Source organism: Phyllosticta capitalensis, assembly GCF_038381095.1.
Source record: "Phyllosticta capitalensis strain CBS 128856 chromosome Unknown BKA78scaffold_11, whole genome shotgun sequence".
Classification (NCBI taxonomy): Eukaryota; Fungi; Ascomycota; class Dothideomycetes; order Botryosphaeriales; family Phyllostictaceae; genus Phyllosticta; species Phyllosticta capitalensis.
The window spans coordinates 1025572-1047770 of NW_027117449.1; the positions used below are offsets into that span (position 1 = coordinate 1025572).

At 55.7% G+C, this 22199-nt stretch overlaps 7 protein-coding genes across 7 annotated transcripts; 3 read left to right on the top strand and 4 right to left on the bottom strand.

Annotated features, from left to right (window-relative positions):
- Nucleotides 1-459: 459 nt before the first annotated feature.
- Nucleotides 460-853, top strand: BKA78DRAFT_356613 (uncharacterized protein; the record flags this gene model as incomplete). Its single annotated transcript, XM_066892085.1, has 2 exons — nucleotides 460-528; nucleotides 623-853. The coding sequence occupies 2 exons, from the start codon at nucleotides 460-462 to the stop codon at nucleotides 851-853; spliced, it is 300 nt and encodes a 99-aa protein (XP_066739831.1).
- Nucleotides 854-1786: 933 nt separating this feature from the next.
- On the top strand, nucleotides 1787-8708 carry BKA78DRAFT_257829 (uncharacterized protein; the record flags this gene model as incomplete). Its single annotated transcript, XM_066885222.1, has 4 exons — nucleotides 1787-1941; nucleotides 2281-2974; nucleotides 3205-8478; nucleotides 8538-8708. 4 exons carry the CDS (start codon nucleotides 1787-1789, stop codon nucleotides 8706-8708), a joined length of 6294 nt encoding a protein of 2097 aa, XP_066739832.1.
- A 1035-nt stretch (nucleotides 8709-9743) lies between these two features.
- BKA78DRAFT_356615 (WD40-repeat-containing domain protein) lies at nucleotides 9744-11087 on the bottom strand (the record flags this gene model as incomplete). Its single annotated transcript, XM_066892086.1, has 2 exons — nucleotides 9744-10248; nucleotides 10315-11087. The coding sequence occupies 2 exons, from the start codon at nucleotides 11085-11087 to the stop codon at nucleotides 9744-9746; spliced, it is 1278 nt and encodes a 425-aa protein (XP_066739833.1).
- Nucleotides 11088-11279: 192 nt separating this feature from the next.
- On the top strand, nucleotides 11280-12807 carry BKA78DRAFT_299469 (putative sphingomyelinase family protein; the record flags this gene model as incomplete). Its single annotated transcript, XM_066887058.1, has 2 exons — nucleotides 11280-11711; nucleotides 11761-12807. 2 exons carry the CDS (start codon nucleotides 11280-11282, stop codon nucleotides 12805-12807), a joined length of 1479 nt encoding a protein of 492 aa, XP_066739834.1.
- A 2137-nt stretch (nucleotides 12808-14944) lies between these two features.
- Nucleotides 14945-15420, bottom strand: BKA78DRAFT_325337 (uncharacterized protein; the record flags this gene model as incomplete). Its single annotated transcript, XM_066889351.1, has 1 exon — nucleotides 14945-15420. A coding segment is annotated over exon 1 (371 nt), but the record flags the coding sequence as incomplete, so codon positions are not given.
- Nucleotides 15421-16374: 954 nt separating this feature from the next.
- BKA78DRAFT_325340 (uncharacterized protein) lies at nucleotides 16375-17827 on the bottom strand. Its single transcript, XM_066889352.1, has one exon. The coding sequence runs from the start codon at nucleotides 17669-17671 to the stop codon at nucleotides 17411-17413; it is 261 nt and encodes an 86-aa protein (XP_066739836.1). The 5' UTR covers nucleotides 17672-17827; the 3' UTR covers nucleotides 16375-17410.
- A 3098-nt stretch (nucleotides 17828-20925) lies between these two features.
- On the bottom strand, nucleotides 20926-21878 carry BKA78DRAFT_42727 (uncharacterized protein). Its single transcript, XM_066893166.1, has one exon. It carries the CDS (start codon nucleotides 21754-21756, stop codon nucleotides 21154-21156), a length of 603 nt encoding a protein of 200 aa, XP_066739837.1. The 5' UTR covers nucleotides 21757-21878; the 3' UTR covers nucleotides 20926-21153.
- Between the last annotated feature and the right edge of the window lie 321 nt (nucleotides 21879-22199).

Consider the following 22199-nt stretch of genomic DNA (forward strand, 5'->3'; position numbering starts at 1 on the left):
AGACGTGAAAGTAGGAGACGCAAGGGAAAATACAGGAGTGGGACGTCACAAGCTAGGGAGCAAAGCCAGGCTCAGCTCCAAGTCAAGGTGACGTGTGGAGAGGCTTGGTCAGACGGTCCGGTCCCCAAAAGGTGCGTGAAGCCGTGGTGATGGTGGACAAAGGCCGTCGGGGAAGGCCGGCAAAGCACACGCGCCGTAGTGTGGTAACCGGTGGTAAGCTGCAGGCAGGCTCTGGCACAGCAGCGAATGATGGAAAGCCGACGCGGCAGGGCGACGCGCCAAGGCGCGCGTTTCGTCGATGGAGCGCGGGAGGCGGGAGGTTGAGAGGGAGGGGACCCAAGGGTCGGGTGGTGTAGCGTGCGGACTGTTTGCATGCCGTCGCTCGACCACCACGACTCCGTCTTCTTCGCCCCAAGCCTCTGCTAAGCGCGCATCCGACCCTCGCCCTCGACTATCAACATGGCCTCGTTTCTTCCGCTGCTGGTGCTCGCGGCTCTGGTCGCCTTCTTAGCCTACATTGGTTTCCAGGTACGTGAAGCTATGCCATCGCACTGACCAACGGCTCCCGCGCTCTCTCTCTCCACCACGACCCTGTATCGATCTTCGCGATTAACCAAGGCAGATCTACCTCTACGCCAACGAGCTCGCCGACCGCGGTCGTCGCAAGATGGAAAAGAAAAACGTCACCTTTACCAAGGACGGCATGAAGGTCGGCGTCAAGGACCGCAGCTCTGAAGACTACACGGACAAGACGCAGTCGATGCTTGTCAAGGCGTGGAGCTTCACGTCGTTCCCGGCATACAAGAGCAGGCTTGGCTGGAACAAAGAGGCCGACCAGACCAAGAGGACGTGATAAACACCAACAGGCGACGACAAATGGCGTTTTGTGTTTTCTGGTTTTTGGGGGATTATCAGCCGTCGTCTGCGACATGACAGCATGACGAGGCGACGCACCGACGGCCCCTGTAAATCCATTGGCAGCTATGGGCAGGCTCTGGGCAGGTGCTCGTTTCAGTGCCCAAGACGATGAGACGGCAAAGCGTCTGGCGCTACTTGTTTTCGGGGGGTGTGATCGTCACGACAAATGAATGGTTGATGACTGCAGATTCGAGAGTTCAACATCAACTGTGTGTGTGCTGTGAAGCAGTGTTTGGCACTAATTCATTGTATCGAAACTGCGGTATTGCTGATTCAGCATCCTTACCACTGTAGCCGCCCACGCCAGATCGACGGGAGCACTGCTCAGACATACCGCAACGCAGCACGAGTCCGTCCGTCCGCCTTCAAACTGAACCTTGACCACCCGAGCAAGCACACGCACCACTGCGCTACTGCTGCTGCTACTCTCCTCCTCCTACACACATACCAGAGCACCGTAGCAGCAGCCCACCTCGCGGCTCTTCCTCGCCCCCCTCCCCCTCCTCACTCGCTTCAGCCCAGAGATACTGATCGTCTTCTGTGACTTGAGCGGGTGGTTCCGTCCCGGCCGTACAGGTGGGCTTAGACTGCCCTTCTCCCTCAGCATCCTCTTCCTCTCCGCCCCGACCATCTACACGTACAAGGCCCATCCGCCATCACACAGGCTCTCGCATAACTTGCCTGCCTGTGCCTGACGCACCCTACCACGCACCATCCTCCTCAACCCCACCAAAAGAGTCCTCGAATCCTCCACCTCCCTTCCCGCCTACCGCGCCGCCCGGTCGATGCACGATCCGTACCTGCTTTCGGCCAAGGTTTCGGCCGCTGAAAGCACTACCTGACAACTTGACCGGCCCTGAGCACGACAATGACTAGAAAGGAGAACGCTGAACGCCATGGATCGACCGAAAGCTCTGGTGCTGAAAGCTGGCGGTCGCAGGACACTGTTCGGGCAAACAGTCTCACCAGTCGACGCCGCGCTGGAATCGTGGGCATGAACGTCAAGACGGATAAGCACTCAAGGTTCGCGCCATCCGCTCTCTTTGTCCGAGTTGCACAGCGCCGTGTCAGAGCCTCGCCTTCAAAAATGTCGTGTCTGACACTTGGCGCCGTACTGGCCGTCTCCGTCGTCGCGCCGCGCGCCGCATGTGCTTCCGTGTCTCGCGCTTTCAATCCCTCAAGACACCAGACAAGCTCCGGACTCGCCTGTCCGAGTCCCGCCCTGCGAGCGGCTTGCGCTTGATGGCCAGTCTGCGGCGGCGCATGCGGATGCGGCCTTCTACACGTGCCTGGAGCAACTCCCCCACACCACCTCTGCTCGCCCTAGTGATACTGTCGCATTCGCTGACCCCTCGCTCTTAGGGATAACGACGACGACGAAGACAGAGACCACGACATTTCGCCCGGCACCGCCACCTCCCCCGAGTTTAGGACTCCAGATTTCCAGCAGCACAAAGGACCTGGTCTCGCGCCATGGGAACGTCGCAGGGCCGCCGATTTTAGCAATTACCGCAAAGATCTTGCCGTGCTCGAGCAGGCAGGAAACGGCGTGCCGTCCATATCCCGAGTACCCCCCTCGGCTACCGCTTCCACCCCGCCGTGGTCCAAAGCAAACGGTTCCAGTCCTGCAGACATGGGAGACGGCGTTTTCGCCCGGAGCTTTTTCTACGACTCCAATGAGGACGTATCACAATTGTCGCCGAGCTTCAGGCCGGGCAGCGGCAAGACGGAGGACAATGGATCTCCAGGGGAGGATAGACGGCCATCCGTTGCAAGCGCTACCACAATCAGCAGCTCGGGTTCCAAGTCGAGCCTTGGCCGGGGCTTCCACAAGAAGCTCCAAGGATTTTTTGGGGAGGAGTTCAATGGCTATGACTCGCGGCAAAACTCTGAGAGCAGTCTTCCTGATCGACAGAGGAATCGAAACAACTCCCTGCACAACACGCACCGGAGTAGCATTGGCAGTAGGCCCGGCTCGCGCGCGAGCTCGCGACCCCGAACACCTGGCGGAACGAGCGAAGTCGTTCCGTGGGAGTATAATGAGTCGAAGGTGAGTGTACGCAGTATTTTGACCGTCCGGAGTAGAATCCGGATCGTCTCTTGGTTTCCTTTGATTTTTCCGGCGTGGCCGAAAGGGGAGTGGTTGTGTGAGAAGCGCTCATGTCTTGCGGGTTGATGCAAGTGATGTCCTTTGTCCAAGTCGCACCTTCTCTGCACGCGCTTATGCTTCATACGCTTTTGGAAGCTGTCCTGGCCAAGGTAGTAAACTGATATATTCTTGACTAGGACACGCCTTCCACACAAGGGGCCGACCTCCAGTCCATCCGATCTGGCAAATCATCTCATTCTCACAAGCTGCCCTTCCATGGCCACAGGCATCACAGGAGTAACGACGAGTCCAAAGTTACAGAACAGGCGTATGGCATGCCTCTGCGCCCTGTTGCGAGTAGAGATGAGGCATCCACCACTCGAGGCCGTCAGGACTACAGTATCCGTGCCGGATTGGCGTCTGCGATGAATTCGAGTGCAGCCTTGGTCCCCCGAGCAGCGAGTCCGACCGGAAGCATGAAGAGCAACCAGGGCAAGGAGCCGCTTGGTTCCCGCTCTCCAGGAGCCCAAATCGCCAAGGAAAAACGGTCTCTTTTCGACAAGTTACGCCGCAAGGACAAGGCCGACAGGTCCCTAGAAGGTCTGAGGAATTTACCGGTCTCCGCCGTATCCCTTCAACAAGCGATGAAATCTAATGACCCGACCAAAACAGATCAAATGCGACCTGATGCCAAGGGGAAAACTGCTGCTCAAACACCCGCCGGAGTCTGGCAACCAGGAAGGAAAGATGGAGCAAGCCGAATACCGTTCTCTAGTAAACCCAAGAGAGGCCAAGGAAATGTCTATCAGACGCCGCCAGGTAAAGATCCGAACACCGCAGAAGTCGACGCGACAGGCCATGGCGCGATTTGGAACCTAGACACCGACTTGTCTCACATGGAAGGAATAGTGAACCCGACGCAACCGCCGATGACGCCCCCGATGGGAGAGATTTATACTGGCTGGCCAGACGACAATCCCCCGGAGAAGAAGGAACCCGACACATATCAGGGTACCTGGGACGCACCAGATTCCTGGGCCGTCAGACGAGCCGGAGACGAGAACGTAACTCGATTACAAGAGCTCGACGACCATGGCAACCCAGCTAAGGAAGAGGTGCATCAGGGTCCGCCCTATTGTGTTCGAATATTCCGCGTGGACTCCACTTTTGCCGTTCTTTCTGTTCCGCTGAACACCACAGTTACCGAGATCATTCAAATTTTGGGCAAAAAGTCTTTGCTACAAGACGAGTTGGGCAATTACCACATTGTCATGAGAAAGCATGACACGTCCCGGCAACTCGAACCAAATGAGCGACCCTTGGTCATTCAGAGACGACTCTTGGAGCAAGCCGGATACACCGAGGCTGATCGACTCGAAGATGTCGGACGCGAAGACAATTCGTACCTCTGTCGCTTTACTTTCCTGCCTTCCAAAATGAGCGGTTACAGCAGTCTGGAAAAAGATCCCGGGTTCAGTAAGATGCAAAAGTTCAGCCACATTGACCTCCAAGGGCGCAACCTCATCACCATTCCAATTACACTCTACCAAAAGGCGACTGAAATCATCTCGCTCAATCTTTCTAGGAATCTGTCTCTGGACATACCCAAAGATTTCATTCAAGCGTGTACAAACCTGCGCGAGATCAAATACACCAGCAACGAAGCATGGCGATTGCCGCCGAGTCTAAGTTTGGCAAGCCGTTTGACAATGCTCGACATTTCAAATAATCGTTTGGAACAACTCGAGCATGCAGAACTCTGGAAACTTCATGGTCTTCTTAGTCTGCGGTTGTCAAACAACAAACTGACTCATTTGCCAAAGTATTTTGGCTCTTATCGGGCGCTGCGAAGTTTGAACCTCTCATCCAACTCACTCAAAGAATTCCCCGATTTCCTCTGCAGCATCGAAACTCTCGTTGACCTGGACATCAGCTTCAACTCCATCTCCAGCCTTCCAAAGATTGGACAGTTGACCAACCTGGAGAGGCTTTGGGCTACCAACAACAAGCTCGCCGGCTCGTTCCCAGAGGACCTGCAAAATCTTACCAGCCTCCGAGAGATTGATGTGCGATTCAACGCCATCGACAACATTGACATCATGTCGCATTTGCCAAAACTCGAATACTTGATGATCGGGCACAACTCCATTTCCGCTTTCGAAGGCTCGTTTACCACCATCCGGGTCTTGCACCTCAACCACAACCCCGTCACTCGGTTCGGTTTGACCGAATCAGTACCGACCATGCTGGTTCTAAATCTGGCATCAGCCAAATTGGCGCAACTGCCGGACGATCTTTTCCAAAAGGTTCCTGGCCTGACGAAGCTCATCCTCGACAAGAACCACTTTGTTTCCCTATCCTCTCAGATTGGCAAGCTTTCAAAGCTCGAGCATTTGAGTTTGGCAAGAAACAATATTGATCGCTTGCCTGCAGAGGTTGGACGACTCTACGAGCTGCGGTACTTGGACGTAAGAGAAAACAACTTGAATGCGCTTCCTCAAGAAATTTGGTACGCGAGAAGACTGGAGACGCTCAACGTCTCTTCCAACGTGTTGGACACGTTCCCCAAGCCGGCACCACCGAAACCCGAGCCTCAAGCGGAGGCACAGCAACTCGATGGCACTCCTGCCGGCACACCAGGCGCCAACAGCCAACACACTCCAAGTCCCGGTCATGAGGAATTGAACAAGTTCGAAGAAAGAAGACCAAGTGGAAACTCGGGCCTCCTCACGGTCGGTGCTCCCTCAGGACAGCGAAACGGCTCAATCGCTTCTGGATACTCGGCGAGCGGAAGGAAAACATCAAACACCTCGAAAACCACAGATGGCACTCTGACTCCTGCCGCGAGAAAAGATTCCAGTTTGTCCAGCAGGTTGGTCTCCACGTTTGCGGGATCTCTTCGACACCTCTTCCTCGCCGACAACCGTCTCAACGATGATCTCTTCGACGAACTGGCTTTGCTCCCGGAGCTGCGTATCCTCAACATTTCCTACAACGTCATTTACGATGTCCCGCCCCGAACTCTGCGCAGGTGGCAGCAACTCACGGAACTGTACCTCTCTGGAAACGACCTGACGTCTTTGCCAGCCGAGGATCTCGAGGAGGTGACTTCACTACGGGTACTGCACATCAACAACAACAAGTTCCAGGTCTTGCCTGCAGAACTTGGCAAGGTTGCCAAACTTGCCGTCCTCGATGTCGGCAGCAATTCACTCAAGTACAACGTCTCCAACTGGCCCTACGACTGGAACTGGAACTGGAACCACAACCTGAGATATCTCAACTTGTCAGGCAACAAGCGTCTCGAGATCAAGCCAAATGGCGGCTTCGCAGGCATGTCTTATGGTCGTGAAGGCAAAGACTTGACGGACTTTACGTCGTTGACCAGCCTTCGCGTCCTGGGTTTGATGGATGTCACCTTGATGGTCCCGTCGGTCCCTGATCAGAGCGAGGACAGACGTGTTCGTACAGCAGGCTCCATGGTTGGCACCATGTCCTATGGTATGGCGGACAGCTTGGGACGGCACGAGCATCTCTCAACCATGGATTTGGTCATCCCAAGGTTTCGGAGTCACGATGACGAGACCGTGTTTGCCATGTTCGACGGCCAGTCTTTGAACTCTGGTGGATCCAAGATTTCCAAGTACCTCTACGACAATTTCAAAAACAGATTCGCAGACGAACTTGAACGGCTGAGGCAGCACGAAACGGCCGTGGATGCGTTGAGAAGAAGCTACCTGGGACTCAATAAAGATCTGGCAGGGGCTGCAACACAATCCCAAGACAAGGGAGCTGCTGCTCCAGTCGTCCATCGCGGCTCCAACAATATCCCCGACCTCAGCGAGGAGGACCTCAACTCTGGAAGCGTTGCCACCGTCATTTTCCTCAAGGAGATGGAACTCTACGTGGCCAACGTTGGTGATGCTCAAGCGCTCCTCATTCATTCGGAAGGCAGCCACCGAATCATTACACGAAAACATGACCCGGCCGAAGCCAGCGAACGGCAAAGGATTCGGGAGGCAGGTGGTTTCGTATCTCGTCAGGGCAAGCTCAATGACGTCTTGGAGGTATCTCGTGCATTCGGATATGTTCAAATGTCGCCATCGGTCATCGCCGCTCCCCACGTCACTCAAACATCGCTCAGAGAGTCGGACGAAATGATTCTGGTTGCTTCACGAGAACTGTGGGATTACATGACTCCCGACTTTGCCGTCGACGTTGCGCGTTCCGAACGCAATGATCTGATGCGCGCGGCCCAGAAACTGAGGGATCTCGCGATTGCCTTTGGTGCCACTGGCAAGATCATGGTCATGCTGATTGGAATCAGCGATCTGCGCAAACGTGAGCGGGCGCGGTTCCGGACTCATAGTATGTCCATGGGCCCGACCGGTTCTCCGGACGAGTTCTACAACCAGAACCAACGTCGTGGCAAGCGCTTGCGAGACGCTGTGGGTGATTCGAAGCTTGCCCGTCTCGATCAGGAAGTCGACGCGCCCACTGGAGAAGTCAGCTTGGTGTTTACTGACATCAAGAACTCGACACTTCTCTGGGAGACGTATCCAATTGCCATGCGCTCTGCCATCAAGATGCACAACGAGGTCATGCGTCGCCATCTGCGCATAATCGGCGGCTACGAAGTCAAGACTGAGGGTGACGCCTTCATGGTAGCCTTCCCGACAGTGACGTCAGCACTGTTGTGGTGTTTCACCATTCAGAGCCAACTGTTGGACGTCCAGTGGCCGCAAGAGATTCTTAACAGTGTCAATGGGCAAGAGGTCACAGATTCTGACGGAAATGTCATCTTCCGCGGTCTGTCGGTGCGAATGGGTATCCACTGGGGCACTCCGGTGTGTGAAGTCGATCCTGTCACGAAGCGCATGGATTACTTTGGTCCCATGGTCAACAGGGCGTCCCGTATCTCTTCTGTTGCCGACGGTGGACAGATTACGGTCTCTTCAGATTTCATTGCTGAGATCCAACGCCTACTGGAGACGCACATCGAGTCTGACCGATCAGGTCACGACGATCCCCTGGCAGATGAACCCCAAAGCTCAGCAATCAGGCGCGAGCTGCGAACTTTGAGCAGCCAAGGTTTTGAGGTGAAGGATCTCGGTGAGCGCAGGCTCAAGGGTCTTGAGAATCCCGAGTACATTTACCTCATGTACCCTCACTCCCTCGCCTCTCGCCTGACGGTGCAGCAACAAAAGATGGAGGCAGAGCAGGCAGCAACCTCGGCTGCCGCCGGCACGAAGACGGCTGACTCGCAGCTACTCATCAACACCGACGACGTGTGGGCGTTGTGGAGTGTCTCCCTCCGTCTTGAAATGCTCTGCAGCACCCTGGAGTGCCCTGACAGCACCGAGCTCAAACCGCCCGAGACCGCGCTGCTGGAGCGCATGAAAACGCGAGGCGGAGAGATTACTGATCGCTTCCTGATCAACTTTGTCGAGCACCAAATCTCTCGCATCGAGGTGAGTTTTTCCAACCAAGAACAAACCATTACAACAACTGATTTCACTCTCTACTCTAGTCTTGCATCACCACCCTCCAGCTCCGTCACACCGTCCGACCCTTCCACCTCGGAATGCTCTCGCAGGCGTGCCCCATGTCTGAGATCTTTGCTGGCCTCAACACACAGCTCGAGGAGCTACGCGCCTTCAAAGCTGCAGCCGACCACCGTATCACAATGGCGCCGTCGTAATTCTGGCTTTTCCCCTCTTTCAAGCGTTTTGCTGCCCACCACCAAAATACCCCAGTTTCCAACCTTCTCTTTCTGCCACTACACCCAACTCATTATCAGGGCACTGAACCCCAAGACATCTGTAACAAACACCACCCACCCCAACCCAGAGAAGGAAAGAAAGCAACAGGGGCATCCAAATTTTTCTCTTTTTCTCTCGTCATCATTATCACCACTTCTACCCGCAAAAGACCCCCACCCCGCACTTGGAGGACTCTTGGGATGGAACAAAGGCCTACATATTTTGAATAGTACCAGCCTGCTCTACGTCTGTTTTGACTGACCCATTGGCCATCAGCGTCTTCTCAGCGTCTGCCCTTTTTATTGGATTTTGCTCTTTCCGTCGACCTATTGTTGTCGTTGTCGTCGTTGTCGTAATTGTTGTCATTGTCGTCGAGCTGTGCCACTGCTGCCACCAGCCACGGCGATGAGCGGTGGAAGGATGGCCAAGCTAGCCATCTTCACGACCTTCAGGCAACATGAGCGTTGACTAGTGAGCGCGGGGAGTGTTGTTGATCAAGGGGGTTTTTCTCTGGATTGGATTGGATTGCCGCAGCCGGGTCTACAGTAGTGGGACGCTGCAGGCTGGAGGCTGGCTTGCTTCTCGACTTGAGCTTTTTCCACTTTGTCCTTTTTGGCGCCCCCCCCTTTTTTTGTGTGGCTTTCTAAAGTTCTCTCTTCATACCCTTTTCTTTTGTCTGAATGCGGAGAGTGAGGGAGCGACGGGGAGGTAGTCGTAGTGTTGATATTAGCGGTGTACATGTAGTCAATCAAACTACATCATGCCATGAAAGGGTATCGATTATTTGGTGAATTATTCTGGTCTTCTAATTAGTGATGATGACCACAGGCATCGAGGTTCCGCTGTTTTGCTGTTGGAATGACTGCCTGCACAAAGGCGACAATGCGAGTTTGGAAATCTGTGGGGATAGCAAGGTGCTTGGGTATCTATTCAGGTATTTAGGTAGGTAGGTAGACAATTAAGGAACCGTTTAATCAGGCCTCGGGGGCAACGACGGGTGTGGAGCCAGCGCCCGTTGCCCCATTCTCCTCTCCTTCGCCTCCCGACCCGTCCATTGTCCACAAGCGAATCGTCTTGTCCAAGCCAGCGCTGACGAGGCACGGCTCGGTCGGATGCGTATCAACAGCCATGACGGCGCCATCGTGGCCGTCGAGCTTCTGCATTATGTCCTTGCTGCTGACGTCCCACAGGAAGACGGCGCCGCACTCGGAGCCGCTGGCGATGAAGGCAGACTGGTACGGCGCCTTGCCGTACGTGCCGAATGCGCCACTCAGGCTATATCGGCTGTTGGTGTGCCCCTGGTACGTCTTGACGCATTTGCCCTTGCCCGTGATGTAGTCCCACAGCCGAATCGACGAGTCGAGTGTCCATGCCAAGATGTACTTGCCGTTGGGGGAGAAGCGCACGGAGGTGACTGGGGCGTTGTCTTCGTGGACGAGCGTCCGTAGGCACTGGCCTGTTGATGTGTCCCACACGCGGCTATGGGGTGGGTTAGTTGTGGTTTTCTTTGCACCCAAGAAGCCATTGTGGTGGTTGGAGACTTACATGAGGCCGTCGCTGGAGCAGCTCACCACCATGGTCCCGTCGCGTACGAAATCGACGCCACCGACGGGATCCGAGTGTGCTGGCAGCGACTTCATGACCCGCGCGGTGCGAACATCCCACAGAAAGACGGCCTCGTCGTAAGAACCGCTGACAATCATGTTGCCCTTGGGCGAAATCGCCAGCGAAAAGACGTAATTGTGGTGACCCTCAAACGGGACAGAGAGATCCTTGCCGGCGACCGCATCCCACAGCCGTATGTACTTGTCGTCCGAGCCAGACGCCAGGATGCGCGAGTCTGGCGCCCACGCGATGGTCGATATGCCCGCCATGTGGCCCTCGAGCGTGTGCTGGATCTTGCCCGTCCGCGCGTCCCATATCTTGATTGTCGCGTCGGCCGACGCGCTGGCTATCCACCGGCCGTCTGGCGAGAACTTGACGCATGAAATGGCCTTCTTGTGCCCGCTCAGCTTCAGCTTGGCTTTGTAGCGCAACCGTTGTTGGCCGGGCTTTTCGAGCGAGTACGGGCTCGGCGACTGCCCGCGCACTTGCGGCGTTTGTGACGCCGACTGAGGCGATCGCGATCGGCTTCCTGTTCTCTCTCTGCTGGGGCCCTCGAGGCTGCTGTCGTCTTCGCGGTATGGCTCAGGCACCGGGCGCGACGGCAGGTTGTAGCTGGGGGAGGCATCTGGGTACGGGGAGTGGTTTTTAGGCGATTGTGGAAAGTCCTCGTTGGAGCGCCGCCTCTTGAGCGGCCGGTCATTCAAGTCGTCCATGATATTCACGCTTGGTTCAGGTGTTAGGTCGTTGTTCGAGGTCAGGAACGCGGGCAGCTGTTGGAATGCGTCGGCGAGTTGAAGCTAGAAACGCCGATCAGATTTAGTGCGATGGCACTGACATCACCGCCTTCAAGTGTAGCTCCCCCCGTCCATTCGCTCAGGTCCAATTGACGACGCCCAACCCCGAAAATGACCAAGGACGACTTGAACGCGCCTTCAACGATCCGAGTCTTCAGCTTAAACTGCTGGGGTCTCAAGTTTCTCGCCAAATACCGCCACGAACGCCTCTCAGAAATCGGCAACCAGATCGCCGCCATCTCTCCTCCCCCCGACATCGTTGGGCTGCAAGAATGCTGGACGCAACAGGACTACTTGGCCATACGCGAAAAGACGGAGCACATACTACCGCATGGCAAATTCTATCACAGCGGAATCTTTGGTGGAGGCCTGGCTATTCTGTCGAGATGGCCGATTGAAGAGAGTAGCATGTGGCGGTATCCGCTGAACGGGAGACCAACGGCCTTTTTCAGGGGCGACTGGTTTGTCGGCAAAGGCGTCGCTTGTGCGAGAGTAAGGTTCGGAAGAAGAAGAAAAGATGTTGCAGAGATCTTTTGCACGCATGTGAGTCTGGCAATGGGGCCCCAATGGCGGGCGGTCTGACGTTGAGTAGCTACACGCCCCATACGAAGCCGAACCCAACGATTCATACATCTGCCATCGCACAGCACAAGCTTGGGAAATTGCAAAACTGATGCGAGGCGCGGCGGAGAGAGGTCACCTGGTCATCGGCCTGGGAGATTTCAACATGATTCCTCTTTCGCTTGCTCACCGCATTATCGAGACTCACACCCCATGCCGGGACGTGTGGCGTCTGCTCCATCCAGACTCTTCTATTGGCGCAGCAAAGGATCCTGTCGAGAGGAAGCGAGAAAGACCAATGCCTACTGCCGAATACAATATCAAAGAGAACGGTGCGACTTGCGACAGTGCGCTCAACACTTGGCGTTGGAATGAAGCACACCGCAAGCGTCTGGAAAAGGGCGAGGACGTCGTTATCGAGCCCGTGGTTGAGGATCCGCGCGCCAAGCGCCTTGACTATATCTTCTTCAGCAGTGGGGAGCATTCGCCAACCGCGCTTTCAAAGAGCGAGAGTCGCCCCAGTGCAGAGGTAGACACGTGGGCGCTGCAAGATGTCAAGGTGGGCATGATGATGCGGCATCCGGAGCTAAAGTGTTCGTTAAGCGACCATTTCTCTGTCGAGGCTACTCTTGTTCGCAGCGCGTACCCCGCCGATTATTCACGTCCGTCGAGCTCGTCCCTTGACGAGGCTGGGTTCAAGTCATCCCTGCTGCCTGTGGCTGTCTATGATGAGATATTGGGCATGATATTAAAGTACACTGCCCGCGAATACCGCCAGCGTCGTCTCCGTCTCGCTCACTTTGGGGCGGAGCTTGCTCTGGCAATAGCCTGCTTGATCGGCGTCTGGTGGGTGCCACACAATTTCGTGGCATTCATCCTCATGCTTGTCAGCAGTCTAGGCCTGGCAGCGGGTGTCATAGACGGGCTGATTGGTGGGCTGTTTGTTGGCAGTGAACTGCGCGCGCTACGGGAATTCGACTGGGAAATCAGAAATGCGCGGGCAAAGGCAGTGGCAGAAAAGAGCACAGGGGATACCAAAGCAGGGGTTGTGACCAACGACAAGCAGAACGGGGTGTAAGACGTGGCCATGTCCAGGAAAACATGGCGCTTTCTGATGCCCGCATGTCGAAAGAGCATAACACTGAGCCCCGGCTGTCGCGGCAGTAAACATGCAGTCAAGCCCGCAGTTGCAGCCTCCTGGACGCCTTATCCACCATTATCAACAACGCTCCCTCTTCTCAACCCGACTTTATTCTTTGATTGGATGCAAGTTTTCTCCTGCCAACCGGAGATCTTTCTCCGCTTCCAGCTCGTAGGGACAAAAAGAGCAAACAAGTCCCTGGTAGGATTGAGAAGATCCACAGGGATGTGCATATCACACAGCGCTGTTTCTGTGCAACTGTTTACCTTACTTTTGCGTTTCTCCAGGGACGGGAGATTTGCACGCGGAGGCGGATGCGGAGACAGTGCGACTCCAGTGCAGTTCGATCCGTTCCAGCGACCGTTGGAGAGATGCCTTTGCGATCGAGGTGTCGGCCAATGGAATAATTTGCTACGGGCTCACGCTGTCGTGAGATTCTGACGCAGCCTAGCCTATTTTGCATACATTCAACCACATTCGGGAGACAGCCCCTAGCTCGCGACTTCTCTGCTCAGAAAATCCGCACCAGACCTCCGCGCAATGCTTTGTGGTTGTCTTTTGATTTTGTTCTCAAAGCAGACCAGGCGATTATTCCGGGAGCGATTCGCGTGTTGGAGTGGCCATTGCCATAGTCGACATTTGTTTTTTCAGCCATAGATTCTGCGACTAGTGAACACCTCACAATGTGGATTTTGTGTCTCGGAAGACATGATGGATTCGAGCTTCTCCCATTCGCGGTCAGACATGCATGGCTGTGGCGCGGTCCGGCGACAAGGGCTGTATGCTATCTCTCAACGGTCCGGCGATGCCTCACACCCACGCTCCTCGTCACCTCCATCTGAAACTACCCCGGAGATCGACCTGCGGATGGGGTGCACACTCTCCGAGAAGGGACAATGAAGCGCGCCTTACGAATCCTCGCGAGGGCGTGACCAGCCCCGCAGCGCGGCTGACGGCCGTGAAAATAAGCCTCATTCTGACTTTGGCAAATCGAGCGACGCATCATCCTTAAGCGCGCATAGATCCGCTCACAATTGTCAACCCGGTGCTGGGGCCGGAAGTGGTTTTAAAGTTGTCGAGGCCAACGATTGGCGAGGGATTTGCAGCACCGCTCGCGGCGGCCCGGCTCAGCACACCAGGGGCCCCCTTGATGTGGCGGCAGGGGGCGCGAAGGGACATCTGTAAGGCGGCGCAACTGGCAACAAATTTGCTCAATGACATGCGCCACGACACCATCCCCACTGCAGCCATCCGCGACAGTCATGCTGCACGAAAAAAGAAATCGACATATCCTCCGAGTCTCGTTTCCACGTTCTCCGTCTTGTTTTTTGTCGGACCCGGCGCCGGAGCTGGAACCCAAGACGCTGGACTTGGGGAAAAGTAAAGCGCTGCGCATACTAGGTGCTTAATTTGACCTCGAAGATTTTTGAGGAGTCCAATGGCCAACCAGCTACGATTCAAACCTGTAGGACGTTATGTGTACCAGCTATGCTAAGGGTTTAGGTGCCTTGATGGAATGCTCCTATGCGGGTCATTGGTATACCAGCATCAATTTTATGCGTGTAGCGCATTGTGCTGCACCAAAGCTAGCCAACGTTCTTAGTGGGAACCCTACTTAATTGGAAAATATAGCAATATCCACCCCTGACTCTTCCTTGGATTTTGAACCCAGCCTCAACGAAAACAAAACACTGCTTGATGGCATACGGTACCCAACACCAGAGAAAGTAGACAAGTCCGAGCCGGACGGACCTCGTCGTCGGAGCTCCGATACAAGTTGCAACGACCACAATTCCAAACACCAGTCTTGCGGGTAGCTTTCGGTCACGGAGTACCCATTGCTCTGGCTCGCGCTGAAACCGGCGCAGTTGTATTTCGTTTTTCCCTTCGAGCCGCCACGCCAATTTCACCAGCTGAACCGGCCATGAATTAATACACGTACTTGCTGCCCTCCTCGTCACTGCTACACACATGCAGCATGTAAATGCTCCACAAACAATTGATTGATTCACGGCTGTAGAACTGTTTGGCCCGTTGATGGTTTCCTACATACTCTGGTCCGTCAAAAAATGCCCGACGCTAGACGCCACCCGCTCGTCCCGCTCCCGCCCGGTCCGAACTGCCATGGTGTTAACCTTCAACTAACCTTTGCCCTCGGTGCTACGTTGTTCCTCTCGTCTTCCATCCAAACATCCTGTGGTCTCTGCAAAATCCGCAGCAATTCAGAGATGAGCAGCGAACCATTTCCGACTCGAAGCAAAAATCTCGATACAAAAGCAAAGGAGCTCTTGACTCGGCCATGCCCAATGCTCCTCGAGTGCCTCGTACGTACAAGCACACGGAGTACGCCGGGCTGATCCGACTCGAGACGACAAACGACTGGGCTCAGTCGGACGACCACGGTCGTACCGCACGCAGTGCGTGTACGCCCAAACCTTGACGAGGCGGCGACTCTGACGCGGGTGGTGGTGATTGCCATAACGCATAACACTATTGCCACGCCTTGCGGCATCTGGCGCGCCACTCGCCCAGTCAATGGCGCCGATGAACTACGGTGTGGAGTTTGCCGTCGCAAGGGAAAAAGCGGCGTTGGCACGTGGGAAGTACCTGAGTAGGACGACAGCTCTTACGGATGGCTTTTTTTCTTTTTCACTGCCAAGGGTCTTTGGCGCGTTGCGACAGTTCACCCCCCAGCACCAGGATGGCATTTTGGCAACAGACTACGGCGCCTTTCGCCGGTTTAACCGGCAAAACGGTCGATGTACGCGTCCAGAGAGCCGTCCTCAATCGTCTCGTCTTTGCACTGGCGCCGGCCTTTGAGGTTGCGGCGATTCCAATGCCAGAAGGGCAGCGGCGATGGTGCACATCAAACCGAGCATCGCCGCCAATCAGAAAATCTCAGTGCCCCTTTGGCGTATCGCCTGAGGAGCATCAGCTCCGATAGCGAGCATCAGACTGTTGTCTGTGCCCGCGCAGCTGAAGAAAAAAGGCAAACCAGACTCTGGATGCACAGCCTTGCGCTGGTACCTCCAAGAGAACTTAGAGGAGGCAAACCTTTCGCCGTGGTGCTACGAGCTTGCAACAAGTGACAACAGACGGTCTGGCCTGACTGCTTCGACAAGCCTACGGACACTGGTGAAAGGCCGAAACCTCAGCAGGGGACGAGCCACCACCAGGTTGCGACGCGCGCACCATCATCATCGTCGTTCCAGAAACCTTCCACGGACGACGCCGTGCGAACAAGGGCGAAGGGCGAATCCCATCCCGCAACGGCCACGCGAAAACCTGCTTCTGATGGCGACCGCGAGTCGCGGCGGCCTTGCGGCGACGTCTGCGCGGCCGGCTCGTGCGCCCTGTTGTGATGCCCGACGGGCACGTCTTTTTGTCCATGGCCAGGTCTTTTTACCTTCTTCTCTCTCGCCATCGATGTATCAGGAACAGAAGGGCTCTACCGCAGTGTCTCCCCATGACTCCTTGGTGTTTATGCGATTGAGGGAGCGGTGGGGCCGCCGCGAGGCAATCGGTACGGATACGGTTCGGTGTACGACTCGATGTTTACCACGCCATGCCAGAAGAGACGTTGCAAAAGGCGGTGGACATGGAAGAACATACTTGAAATGGTGACCATTGGATAGTGAAATGGCTACCAAGACCGCCGTGGAACTACTCTTCGCTGGCGAGTCAAAGGCTTTCCAGCCAACCGTGTGTACAGGCCATGAGCAGGAGGGCAGTGGTCACGGTCATCAACTTCGACCTCATCAGTATCCGAACTCGTCCGTATACGACAACCAGATGAATCAGCCGCCGTCATCTCGACCACAGACCACCAACTGACTACCCAAGCACCGTCCACCTCGCCCCAACGGTCATTGGGTTGTTTGCGCCACCGCTCGCCCAGCCCAATGTCACAGCCACGCCTCACGTCCCTCTGCGCAGCGTGTGCTTCCAGATCGCAAGCAGATCTGATCCTACCAACCCGCCAGAGCGTGGCACTCCCCAAGCCAGACGGGCTATTGTCATCGCCGTCTGTGGCTGTCGAGAGCCAACCACCATTTCCGCTCCGCCCCTTACTTTGCGTCGTCGTGACCACATGTTTGAATAATGGGATCTGGTCGTTGCGCAACGAGCGAACACAGGAGACGTAATGCGTGTGCTAACGACGGCTACAGCTACGTTCTCCCCCCCTCTTTCTGCGTCATCTCAAACACCTCTCATTTGCAGGTTACGACGAAACGCTCGGCGCAGCCGGCAGCAAGCAGCAACAAGACGCGAGGTGACCGCGCATCTCCGCTCCACCTCCGAGCAGCGCTGTCGCTGCCGCTGCGCAAAAAATAATAATAACGACTGACAGACGACGGCGCCTGCGCGCTCGGGGCATTCCGACCACCGACGACGCGCAAACGGTCATTCATGTACGTACATACAGCGGTGGTACCTACCCACTGCTGACCTGGGAGCCTGCGCTGCAATAATCAAATAATGCGTTGGCGTTGTCGGACACGCGCGCGCAGCGGCGGCTATTCAATCACCCACACGCCAATCACGGCGTGAGTCGGGCGGCGGAATTAGGAATCCTCCCATCATCTTCCCCTCTGCTGCTCTTCCCAATCGGGCGGTCGTCGTGTCGTCGTGTCGGTGGTGGTCCCCCTCCCTGTACTGTAGCTCTCCTACGCTCGCTTGCTCGCTTCACTCGCCCTGTTGATCTCCACTGTAAGCACGCTTGCGCAGTGCGCGGCATCTTCCACGCCAAGAGAAAGAGCGAGAGATGGAACAAAAGAAACAGCCACCTAACTACCGCCATATGAATAGGTGGGCAGTGGGACTTCGCAGCATATTGCTCGCCACAGCTAGATGACTAGGCCAGTAGGGAGCGGCTTGCGGGCAATGACATGGATTTGTCTCCGTCTGCTGCTGCTGCTTTTAACCAACATGACCATCTATTCGTGCCTTGTACTTGTGCCGCCGATTCGCGGCTGATTACGCCCGTCCGGGCCAACTAGGTAGCTCAACAAGTCGCCATGTAACTAGTCAGTCTCTCGCCAAATGAGACAGCGGTGGCAAGCAGACTACTGGCTACACGCAACTGTCAACCCAGCAGATACCCACTTTTGGCCCAGCTGTATCCTATGTAGCGTGCAAGTCCTCCGACTAGTATCAACAAGCGGCCAATCGGATCTGGGTAAATACGCACATGGCCAAGCAGTAGTAGTAGTGCCTGAGAGTCTGTTGTCTCGCCAGATGAGACAGTAGTGGGCAAACCAGCGCGTCGGGCCGTCCCGACGACGTTGGCCGCCCATACCATGCCATGGCCATGCGCCAGCCAGCCACCCCGTCCATCTGCGCAACTAAGTGAAAATGCTAGGAACTGACTAGTCAGCGAAAGAAAAAGATATCATTCAGCACTCCGCGGCCGCGACGATGCTTGCTTGCTGCATCCAGAAAGTGTACAACGTCTTTTGCAATTGCATCGACGATTTGCTGTTAGCTGGGTAGCGGACGAATTGATCAACCACAGTATCTACACCACCATCAACCACGTCGTCAGTCATTTCAGTCGGAGCAGCAGCACCGCGGGCCTCAGAAAGCGCAGCAAAGCGGCAACGGCGCCCAGGCACATCACATGCTTCCCTGTATATCTAGACATGCCATACCGGCACGGGAAAGGACCGATCCGCTCCCGCGCGCTCATCCAGACCGGGCAAGCGCTTCAAACCGAACGGCGAACGGTGACGGATGTAGAGGACTCCCATTCTGCCGGCGTCCCTAAAACCCGTCCCGCCACGCCGCCGTTGTCGTTGTTGGTTGTCAATGTCCGGAGGTTAGAGACGCGCTTTGCGTCCGTGTTTGATGCGCGACTGGGGAGCTGCGCGGCGACGGAATGTTTTGGACCTACATACCGCGTGCGTGTCGGTCGTGGTTGCCACCCAACCAACCCACACGCTGCCTTGGTAGACGGGGAGGAAGAAGGAACTATGTAGTGAATTCCCAGTGTACATCAATGTGATTGATGATGATGGGTGGGGGGGGGGGGGGGGGGGGGGGGGGGGGCGGACGTCTCCGTCTCCGTCTCCCGTCTGTTCATTTGACGGGGCGCGCGCGCATCATCATCATCATCATCGTCGTCGTCGTCGCCGCCGCGGCCCTTGGAGATAAACAGTCGACCCATATACAGCCTCCATGCGTCAAACGAAACTCTGTACCCAGGAAATAATGAAATGGAGCGCGGAGAGGCAAACAATCCACCGGCACGACGGTCCAAGCCGTCGTCTTGATCGCAGGCAGGGAGAAAAAAGAGACGTGACTCGTCGATGTGTACATCAATGTGACGATGTGCAGCCATTTGATGGATGGCACAGACGGCGGGAGCGGGAGACAAGGGCCGCCGGGTGGGTACAAGCAAGCGGACTGTGTCTGTGATGATGCGTCGTCGGGATGGATGGAGCCAAGGCGGGGAGGGCCGTTGAGAGCACACTCTTTGGTCGAGGTGAGAGGCGTATGAAAGGCGAATTCCGTCTCGCCCGGAGATAATTGGCGTGTAAACGTGCGTGCGCAACCCACTGCCATGGTGGAGGGAGTGGAGGGGAGGGGGAAACGGGAAGGAGGAAAAAGCTCCTGGACGCATATCAACAAAAAGTGTGACGACGTTGGCAACGGCTCGACCGTCGACCATCTATCTGACGGATGGCACAGACGGCGGGATCGGGAAGCATGGGTGAGCGAGCGGCAGCGGAGCGGAGAGCAGCAACAATGGAGACGCTTACATGTACGCGGAGGGCGATCTCCCAACGTCCCGTACCATCCCATCTCCATGCTTGTTTCTTTGTTCCAGCCCAGAAGATGGACGACACGGAGCGCAAGCCAAAGCGTCAAGGAGATGAAACACATGCGCAAGCCTTCCCGCAGCGTTGGCAGCTGGAAATTTGTCATTGTCCGTCTGTTGATTGAGCGCTCGACGCTAGCCAGCGAACCAATCCGGGTCGGACGGTCCGCTCCGCTGCTTGACACAGTGCTCGCTCGGTCGATGCGACAGGCTAACGGACCAATGTTGACCTCTTCTGCCTCTGATGCCTTTGTTTGCTTTTGGAATGACCGGTCTGACGAGTAGGTGAATGGATAGGGTTGGTATAAGGTAGGGCATGGTAGGGCGGGCAGGATGATTGTGCTGCTGATGAGTAGGGAGGGCAGTGAGGGCAACGAAAAAGAGACACAGGGAAGTGGGAAGTGGGAAGAAGAAAGAATCTAGAATGGTGTGGGCAAGTTATTACATCAAGGGTAAGACGGAGTGATAGAGTAGATGGAATTGAAATGGATAGGTATAGTGCGTCAAACACGAATCGCAAAAGACAACGGAAAAATTGACGGCCTGATGATCCGAAAAGCGCAGGCAACGCACTATACAAGAGTATAAAGCCAAAATGTGTAGAAACTGCCGGATTGGGGCATATTCAGTCAAATGCTGTGTCGTCAACGTGTATAGATGCTCTGCTAGCCCTCCTCTTCCGCGGTGTCTCAAGCTCTGGAAACATCATCGTCTAAGAACGAACAAAGTACTATCCCTCTCTTTCTACGTGTAAGAAACCACGTGCCTAAGGCGACGGATGAAGTCAGAAGTGCCAGGAGGGCAACGAGTTGCATATCCAACGTCACATGTCGGCCCTGTGCGCGCCCAGTCGTCTGAGCTCCGCCTCTGTGGCCGGCGTGACTCCCCTTCTTCGACGTAAGGTGCTTTGCCTAGCCTTGCTCTCCTTCACAGTCCTGATCATCGTTTCAGACGCGGACTCGCAGAGATTGACACGAAGGCCGAAGCACTTTGAGACTGTGCAGTGAGTGGCAAAGGAATCTAATGGCCACCGGCAAGCAGGCAGACGAGTCCTGCCAACAAGGGCAGGGAAACAAGGACTAGCAAGGCGGCGACGGCAATGGCAGGTCGAGCAGCAGCGACATGCAGTAGAAGCGGACGAGTCAAGGAACCGCCTCTGACCGTAGAATCGACCGGGCCAGCTGGTCCAGCCAGTCAGCAGGCGCTAGGATGATTCGGCCAGTTCTCGATGAAAAGACCCAAGGACTCAAGCGACGCTCATCAGTCCGTCTCGATTCAGACGCGCAAAAGCGACGACATTACCCCCCTGGTTCCATCGTCGAGAGAACGCACAGAAACAAAACGGTAGGTAGGTAAGCCGTCCCGTGCAGCGTTTGGTCAGTCAGTCGGACGGGGCAGCAAAAGACAGGGGAGGAGGGGCAATCCAGCTCCGATGGTGGTCCCCCACACGCTCGTTTCACCGTTTAGGGAAGCCTCTTCCTCACCAGCGAGTTGCCCTGCCCAACAACGATGGTTCGTGAATTTGAGTGCCCTCTCTGGTGCTCTGGAGATCCGGGACTCGGCTCCAGCAAGCGCGCAGCGGGTTTGCCCAAGACAAGATGAGACAAGCATGGGAGAGAGAGGCTAGTGCCGTCCGCTGACCTTGGTTCGTTTGAGATGTCGTTGGACGAAAGAGGTGACAAGACGTTGCCGTGTAAATCGGCTGTGTTGCTTGCCCTCGCAGCAGCAACAACAGCTGCGGCCGGTTGGAGAATTGCGGGGCAGGTGCGCGGACGAACGCGCACCGGTGATCGTCTTTCGGTCGGTGAGCCGGTACGGCAGCGGTAGCGGTAGCGAAAGAGGCACGTCAGAAAAAGCAAAAGACGAAAGAAATTAGATCGAACGGTTTTTTCTCTCCGTGCAGAGTAGAAGCCCGGCCGGGCACGAGTGTTGTTGCCTTGTACTACCGCGGTTCTGTACTGGGTACCAAGCAGAAGCGCTCGGCGGCCGTACGTGACAATGTCAGCAGGACATGATTCTCTCGTCGTTTCGCGGTTGGCGCATAAAGGACCACATTGTCCTCGCATCCAATCAGACGTGTAAAGTGCAACAGAGAAAAAGGGCGACAACGTGCTTGAGGCGCTGTCGCTGGGGAGGGAGGTGTTTGTGCATTGCCAGACCAAATGTGGACTGAACGGCAAAGCGGATGATGAAATTTTGGGCACGCGTTAGATATTCGCGAACAGAACGGCCTCAGCAATGGGTGTGTGCGTCGTGTGGTGTGTGTGCAAGGGCAGCAGGAGAGAGGCCTGCGGAGCTGCGAGCCCGTCGTTAACTCCGCTGACCGAGAAATGTCCTGTCTCTCGCACCGGTCGTTGGTTGATTTGTGTCAACACTCAACGGCTGGCCACCGTTACGCGCGGTGCAGTCTCTGCCGGTCAAACAAACATGCCATGGGAGAAAGAGAGAGAGAGAGAGAGAAAAAAAAAAAAAAAAAAAAAGGGCGGAGAGTCAACCCACCGCCGAAGCA

Excerpts from the sequence above, each read along its gene's own strand:
- BKA78DRAFT_325340 (XM_066889352.1), bottom strand. The coding sequence starts at position 17,671 with ATGGCGGTAGTTAGGTGGCTGTTTCTTTTGTTCCATCTCTCGCTCTTT.
- BKA78DRAFT_42727 (XM_066893166.1), bottom strand. The coding sequence starts at position 21,756 with ATGCGAGGACAATGTGGTCCTTTATGCGCCAACCGCGAAACGACGAGA.